This window comes from Mytilus galloprovincialis, chromosome 6 (genome assembly GCF_965363235.1).
Source record: "Mytilus galloprovincialis chromosome 6, xbMytGall1.hap1.1, whole genome shotgun sequence".
Classification (NCBI taxonomy): domain Eukaryota; kingdom Metazoa; phylum Mollusca; class Bivalvia; order Mytilida; family Mytilidae; genus Mytilus; species Mytilus galloprovincialis.
Genome location: NC_134843.1, coordinates 90,084,307 through 90,092,996, shown reverse-complemented (window position 1 = coordinate 90,092,996; position 8,690 = coordinate 90,084,307). Strand labels below are relative to the sequence as shown.

Here is an 8,690-nt window from a genome sequence, read left to right as displayed (position 1 = left end):
TGAATCTAAGTTAGCTTATATCTTTTATATATACCAGTTGTCTCCCTGATATATTTGAATGTTTGGCGTAGAACATATTAGAGACAGCGGGATTTTTTGGGGGGATTCAGGTCTTCGATTCTTGAAATATGACCTTTGCTTCTTTTTGTCACTTCTCTGAAATTGTAAGAGATAAGACAAAAAAATGGATAAAGGTTTGGAACATTACGATAAAGATTTATTACATTTGGTTTTAAACCAATATAATGACATCTATTAGAGTTTACGTCCTAGGTGTATTGAATTATGATTAATTGGGTAACCATGTGACGCATGTTAATGTTCAAAAAATGAGATCTTTTGCAATCGGTTTGGAGACAACTCACTTAAGAAAATAGTCAACCGGAATACTTTTTTCAAGTGTTTCGTCAAATATTTTGAACATCAATATTTTTGTTGACTGATTTGATCCAAAAATGTAAATCTTATAATGGAGTTCGTGTTGTTTCTTAATTATTATTTATAACTTTTTATGTAAATGTCCTTTGGTTTTGTGAGTCTTTGTTTACTCCTTGGTTTTGATTGTTATTGTCTTATATAAATAAAAACAATGTTTCACATATTTCTGTAACCTATTGCATGAAATCAGACATACGTAAATAAACACAATTTCATTAGCTCGCTTTTTCTTTAAAAACAATAATTGATATCATGTTTGTATCGGTTAGGCAGTCCTCGAGGGTCATCTCGACGATTGATTATATAGCGTCTAGACTAAAACACACACGAAATATGAGCATCTGAACTGTCATTGTATTTACCTTTATATAAATTTGAGGTACATACTTTTGGAATTTGTGGCAATAAACCTTTATTTGACGCGAAATGGACTTTTACTGAACATCACTGATCATCTTCAATCGCATCTATAAAAAAGAAGATGTGGTATGATTGCCAATGAGACAACTATCCACAAAAGACCAAAATGACACAGACATTAACAACTATAGGTTACCGTACGGCCTTCAACAATGAGCAAAGCCCATACCGCATAGTCAGCTATAATAGGCCCCGATAAGACAATGTAAAACAATTCAAACGAGAAAACTAACGGCCTTATTTATGTAAAAAAATGAACGAAAAACAAATATGTAACACATAAACAAACGACAACCATTGAATTACAGGCTCCTGACTTGGGACAGGCACATACATAATTAATGTGGCGGGGTTAAACATGCTAGCGGGATCCCAGCCCTCTCCCTAACCTGGGACAGTGGTATAACAGTACAACATAAGAACGAACTATAAAAATCAGTTGAAAAAGGCTTAACTGATCAGATGGATCGTTGACGTATACGTAACAGGGATACACTGACTCGGACCCTGTGTGTAAATCAAATGTATTTTTCTAACTGTGCACAAGCAATGACAGACATACCTTTTTTATTGTTTATTTTATTGGATGATTTTGTAATGTCATTGAGCAAATACCCCGCCTGTGTAACCAAGTGACAGAACCCTTCTTTTTCACTAACCGTCTCTATAGCCTTTCTAAATTTAAAAAGAATATTATTATAAGATCATATGAAATTAAGATTTCTGATACGCATTAAAGACTCATATATTGTTTTTGATATATATCTTGATACTTATACTCATATATTGATTTTGTATATCTCCTGATACTTAAAAACATTAACGTAAAGATACGTTTGGATACGTTATAATGGTTATAGATTGACAGAACTCTATTAAAGATAAAATGATCACACTCGTTAACAATCCACATTGAAACCAATTTGGATTAGCAAAATTAGTACTCACAAAACAAGTTGAACTCCGACAGTATTGGTTTCGCAACTTTCGTATTAATATTTATTTTAATTTTTAACATACTCAAGTTAACAATAATACTGAGTGTATTTTTGTCAAGGTTAAAATAAAAAAATACCCTTACGTTTCGAACAAGTTTTTTATAGTAGTGTTATACTATACCATGTTCAGGACAACCTTGACGTAACCCTTGATTAATTCCGTCTTACTTTTGTGGTTGATCCCCTGAACCTTTAATTAACAAAAGCAGGATATAATTTGCGAAATTTGTGTTTTCCTTAACTTCTGTCATATATTAAAACAAAAACTGTGTGTTACGTTAGGTCAGTGTCCGGGATATATACTATTTCGTACCTGCCAGATTACATGTTCCTTACTGGTAAACATATCATTAAAATGTCACAATAGTATGAATATTTTTAGGAATAAATTGGGTACTTTTTTAGACGATTAAAGGCACATGGACCACCTTGCGTTTCGTAAAGCTCTTACTATATAAAAGGTTGCAGTGAGCGCTTCCGTGATCACATAACCTGGAAGTGAGGTGAAGTATTAAATAAGATAGATATTTCCTCGGTTTTTTAATATGAAAGTGAAACGGAATTGCATTATGTTTTACGTATTTTTCAAATTGATGTTTTTGAAAAGAGCACTCAGCTCAAGTTAAATTGGAATCTACATAAAAAATTTTAATTAGAAAAAAAAACGTTAGGATTTCGTGATTTCTTGTATGCTAATACAAGATTTGTAAAAGATAGCTACTTGTTGGGGGTAAATTAGGTTCCTGTAACACTAGCGTCTACGTACATTTCTATTAAACTATTGCATACAGTAGTTCAGCATAATGACGATGATTGAAATATTTCTTTCGTGGTATGCTCCATGCTAATGTTAACATTTAGAGATGTTATATATGTCAATTTCTTGATAACGAGGGGGACTGCAGTGTACAATTTGACAAATATAATACTGAGCTATGTTAGAATGAGCAAAAGCATGATATGAAAAAATAAATCTTAATCTGAATATGACAGTTGTTATCCATTCGTTTGATGTGTTTGGACTTTTGATTTTGCCTTTTGATTTTGGACTTTCCTTTTTGAATTTTCCTCGGAGTTCAGTATTTTTGTGTTTTTACTTTTTATATAATTCAACTTCATCTTGTAATGGAAGCAATTGTTTCTATAATACAAAAATGTTTAATTTAAAAAAAAAAACTTATGTTTAACTTAAGCAAATTAATGCAGACCTCAATATTTCATTGAAATCCATAGTCATCAACTTCCACGTTTTATTCATTAGGATTTTCAGCGTCGCCGACAATACAATAGACGTTGAAAAAAATATTTATTATAATGTACCGATGTTGAATTATAAAATCTTAGAATGTTCAATTATCATGCGACGATTATTTTGAAATTAAATATTTTGGATTCGATTACGTTTGAACATATTATGTTGATGAAATATTTTTAAATTATTAGAAACAAGAAGTAGGGTTTTTTATTTGCGACGCATGGATGGCCTAAGCGAGATTTGACACATTGTTGTGACTTTTCGTTTTTTTTAAATGATTTGATTTAACGCCACTGATGACAGGCATGTCTGGAGTACATCTTATTGGTATCCTTGATTAGATTCAAAAGTGAATCCTTTACTTTTAAGGTTATCTTTATGATCAGTTAAATGTATCATAACTAGAAAACATCCAAATATGTATTCAATCGCCGCCCAATGATTTTTTTTATATTTTTTCAGACAATGGCGTCTTATATCCTTTTGATGTTTCTTATTCCGGCGTCAGCAATTATTATGGAGGACACGGTTCCACCAATGTTAGAGGAATGCTACTCTGGACAAGTTGACAAAAACATAACCCCATATGAGGTTCAAACAAGCTGTTTAGAAAGTTTTTTAGGACAAATGTACAACAATACTAGTACTTTACGTCTAGGGAAGGAAGCCTTTGCCTGGTTAGATTCTCTTGGTAGAGATATACAAATTCGGCTGAGACGACAGTCAAGAAGGAGGAATAACCAGTATTACACAAACAGAATGCGCGTACGGAAAGAAATACGAACATTAAGTGAAGACGAAAGGGAAGATTTCTTTGACGCAGTTAGAGCACTGAAGGCAGATAAAGTACGTTTATGACACTGGTTATAGATGCTTGAACTATGTTAATAATTCTTGTTTAATGATCTGCAAGATTTCGGAAAAAACAATAATTTCAAATTAAACTATTATTGATTGTATTTTTTTTAATTCAGCAACTAGTATTTATTTGAATTTGACACTAAAAAAACACACTCTTCGTACAGTACCATCTAATATAAGAATAAATATATGCCCATTTTTTCCAACGCAATCATGATTTGAACTTTGTTTCCAATTTAGACACATTATCCAAAAGACCGAAAAGGTGAAAAAGTATATTTTAGCATAACTATTTATATGTAATATACTCTTTGTTATAAACTTAGATTTAACAAATTGGAATAATTACGCGCGTTATAGTTTGCTAACTTTTCTATAATGTATGTTTTAGTCGGTTGCTCCAAACCAATATGATGTGCTTGCATTGATGCACCAAGGAGACGCTGTCGATTCTGCACATGGAGGCCCCAACTTTGTCAGTTGGCATAGATATTACCTCTTATTGTAAGTTGTACATTATTTCTTATTACATATACTAATAATTCTTATATGATTTGCATATCAAATATTCTGTAATGAGATTGTTCCGTTTGAATGCTGTCGCTTAGTTCACACCTCGATAAACGATGTTGCCGAAATTTCTTTCGTAACTTATGTGAATACTACGATCTATTCATGCGCGATATTCATGCATCGGTATAGTTTCGTTTTCAATTGTATTGTATGAATGGACCATTTTTAGATTCCGACCAGTCAATATTGTTCTTATGTCACGACATGACAACATTTAGTTTTACGATAAATAAAAGCCAATGAAAATCAAATGTTGATCGTAAGTTCCAAATATTCGGGTTAAAAAATAAAAGAATCAACATATTTTTTCTAGAGGTTATTTGTTTGCAAACTGTGCCGTTGACTCACAAAGTTTACATAAAAGCATTGCAACTATTTACGCGAGTTTATACACCATCTAGATATTATGTGTTTAATCTTAAAGTAACTGATTGTCTCAATTAGTAAATTTCAGTAAAGAATCAACACAAAATAATCACATAGCAAAATATGTCCCAATACTTCGACAAGAGGTCAATTGATGTCCGATCTTTGAGGATTAAATTAAAAACAAATTCCATATATCAGGGAGGCATTACGTTTACGTGTACAGTACTTGATTACTCGGTCGATAATGCGATAACAAAATACTAGACCACAAAACCTCAGAATGAGCAATTCGAACCCCGCCATAAAAAACGAAGAAATCAATCTCGTGGATGTACAACATGTCTTCATATTTATTGAGGCAAAAAACTGGCATTTTGTGTGTATGAGATACGTTGTGATAGGTCCTCATTATCCAATTTCTAAGGTTCCTCATTATCTTATTTCTAAGGTTCCTCATTATCCTATTTCTAAGATTCCTCATTATCCTATTTCTAAGGTTCCTCATTATCTTATTTCTAAGGTTCCTCATTATCCTATTTTTAAGGTTCCTCATTATCCTATTTCTAAGGTTCCTCATTATCCTATTTCTAAGGTTCTTCATTATCTTATTTCTAAGGTTTCTCCTTATCTTATTTCTAAGGTTCCTCCTTATCTTATTTCTAAGGTTCCTCATTATCTTATTTCTAAGGTTCCTTATTATCTTATTTCTAAGGTTCCTCCTTATCTTATTTCTAACAAATAAACATAAGTTCGATAACATAAACTGTACCAATTTTACTGTAGGAGATGCGAATTTCGTTACTTACCGTCTATTCAGTGAAGTAAAGATTTCTAGAAACCTAACACAAATGCCAAAACGGATAAAACCAAATTTGACCAAAACATTAAGCCTGGCCCGAATAAGGAGTCAGAGCTATTAATCAGGGAGACACATTTCATAATAACATCTCGAAATGTTATAAATTTGATATAGCACTGCCACTGTTATACTTGTTCAAAATTTCATAATAAGATCAAACAGATTTCTTATGCCTTGATAAAGCGTTATTGTTACTGGCACAGAGCATCATCGCCATCAACAATTATACACGCTTCATCGTCACAGAATTATATGACTTTTCAAACTTTCTTTTTCTCCTTGTTTCTCTCTTTCCTCTTTATACCTATGAAAGCTAGTATTATATTCTAAAAACTGTTTGCTTTATATGCATGTCAATTATATTATACTATTATTGTAATTTTATATTGTATTATGGAGAAGACTTAATTAGTATTATTTTCTTGTGTCTGATCCACTCTGCTTTAATTCAGCAAATAAAATATGTTTAAACTAAACTGTTATATACGATATCTATTAAGTTGTTTTGTTATTTTTTAAAAGAACTTATCGTTTAAATATAACATTTTGAAAATACAGGTTCGAAAATGCTCTCCGGACGAAAAAAAGACGAGTGACTCTTCCATACTGGGATTCAACTCTAGATTACTTGATGGATAAACCAGAGGATACTATCTTATTTACAGAAATATTTTTGGGGAACCCAAAAGGCGTGGTGTATTCAGGTCCGTTTGCACTATGGAATACCCCAACAGATCCGCCAACAATTTTGAGACGCGACATTCCAGGAGCCTTCAGTTCTCTTATCAATCCGCAAACATTACAACAAGTTTTTAAAAAGAAATATCACAGAGAAATTCTTACACCAACAAATGTAGAGGATGATGCCAATCTTGAGTACCACCATGATGGTGTTCACGTGTGGGTTGGAGGTGAGGATGGACATATGGGTGGCGTCTATACTAGTCCAATGGACCCCACTTTCTTTCTCCACCATTGCTATATAGATTATCTTTGGGAACAATTCAGACAACGACAAAAAAAGTTTGGAATAAATTCAGAAACTGATTATCCACCAACTACTGACACGTACCATTCGCCAAGTAGAATAATGGATAATTTGAAACCACCAAAAAAAAATAGTGACGGGTACAGTAACTCATTTACACGTAACATATACAGATATGCACCTGCTCCGACTTGTAAAAACAAATGTGGAAGAGCGAAAAGAGGATTCTTATTTTGTGATAGAAAGAAAAAGGCATGTGTTTCCAGATCGAGGAATGAATTTAGGAAGGAAGATGGTTTCAAAAGTGTTAAAAACTGGTATCGGGGAGGGGGAAAGAAAATCATACCACAAAGTGTTAAGAATTCCAGTCCACAAATTGGACCATTGGGTAATTCGCGCAATATTGGGGTTAATTCTGTTGCAGCGGATACCTCAGGTTTTGTTTCAAAAGTAGACGCACGGCAAACTAGAGCTAATAAGGCTCCTAAAATGACACGAAAATTCAAAGCACGTATTGTAGATCCTAGAACTAAGAGTCGTCAACGTAGATCAATTGATCAAAGTTTTGCAAGTAGTAATGTCAGAATTGCTTTTGATATAAATATGCATCTGAGACAGGAGAATGGAAATAATAATTCATTAAATTGGATCCCATATAACTTAGACAATTGGGCTGTGGCCCCAATTGCAATTACAAACACACATGACAGACTTCATACCCCAGGCCAAGATCACCTTAAAAATCAAAGAACATTCAACATAACATTTCAAACTGATGGATTCTCTTATCGTGGTAGACATATGGAATACATTACTGTAGACGAACGTACACTCACTTCTGAATCAGTTGGTAGTATTGCCTTTGAGAAGCCAGTGTCTGGAGAAACAAAAGCCTATGTTAGAGCATATGACTCCTATGGTAAATTGTGTCAACCCAGTTGTCTGGTATCACAATCAATGTATAAGGAATGTTCTGGGATGATAAAAGTTACATCTGATTATCCTCGTATGTACTTTGAATCATATAACGGTGCTTTTGATTCAAATATGAAACCATTTTTAAAGTTTATTTGTGTAAATTAAGTAAATTTTAGACTTTTGTTATATTTCTGTCAGACCATACAAAATATTTCAATATAATGTACTAATTATTCTAGTATAAGATAAAATTTCTATCAAAAAATAAAAATTGGAAGGGAGAAAGAAACATTATTTCGCTACAGTTAACACTGTTTTTCTGAAAAAAGTAAAATAAAAAAAAATACCGACCTCCGAGGAATATTCAAAACGGAACTTCCGTAGTCAAATGGTAAAATTAAACGCTCACACACTTTAAACGAATGGAAATGTCACATTTCTGACTCGTACAGGCAAAGATTGAATTCGATTGCCTTATAAAAATTAACAAATTTACGCCACCGTACGTCCTTTAGAACAGTCACATACAGAATGTTGGGATTAAAGTAAAGTAACTCTATTATAATCCCCAGTTTTCGGTGATTTGAATATAATGAAGGCATTCACTGTTTCATATTTTTTATTCCAATTTTTGTCTTATGGTTACATAACTAAAACTCAGTGCGTTAACAAGAGTTTGGGTAAAACACATTTGTACGACTAAACTTATAAACAATGGACAATTAAAGACTTCATTTTGATCGGACCGAATTCTGGATTGACCCTCATGCTCAATCCAAAAGGCGAAGATTTTATAAACAAGAGGAGATGTATTGACTATACTAGAGGAAGTTTAAAATAATAGCCTCAAACATCTAACGTCAAGAATGTCTGCGGAAATTTGAACTTAAGTTTCTCATATTTTTTTTTATTTATTAAAGGATAATTAACGAATTTATGATATAAATTGTATAAGTACCGAATAACTGACTACTGACCGGATGAAATCCTCAGTGTGACAGGTATATAAGT

At 32.6% G+C, this 8,690-nt stretch overlaps 1 protein-coding gene across 1 annotated transcript; it reads left to right on the top strand.

Moving 5' to 3' along the window:
* Positions 1 to 2,182: 2,182 nt before the first annotated feature.
* On the top strand, positions 2,183 to 8,690 carry LOC143080662 (tyrosinase-like protein). Its single transcript, XM_076256630.1, has 4 exons — positions 2,183 to 2,359; positions 3,574 to 3,957; positions 4,364 to 4,476; positions 6,332 to 8,690. Exons 2-4 carry the CDS (start codon positions 3,577 to 3,579, stop codon positions 7,842 to 7,844), a joined length of 2,007 nt encoding a protein of 668 aa, XP_076112745.1. The 5' UTR covers positions 2,183 to 2,359; positions 3,574 to 3,576; the 3' UTR covers positions 7,845 to 8,690.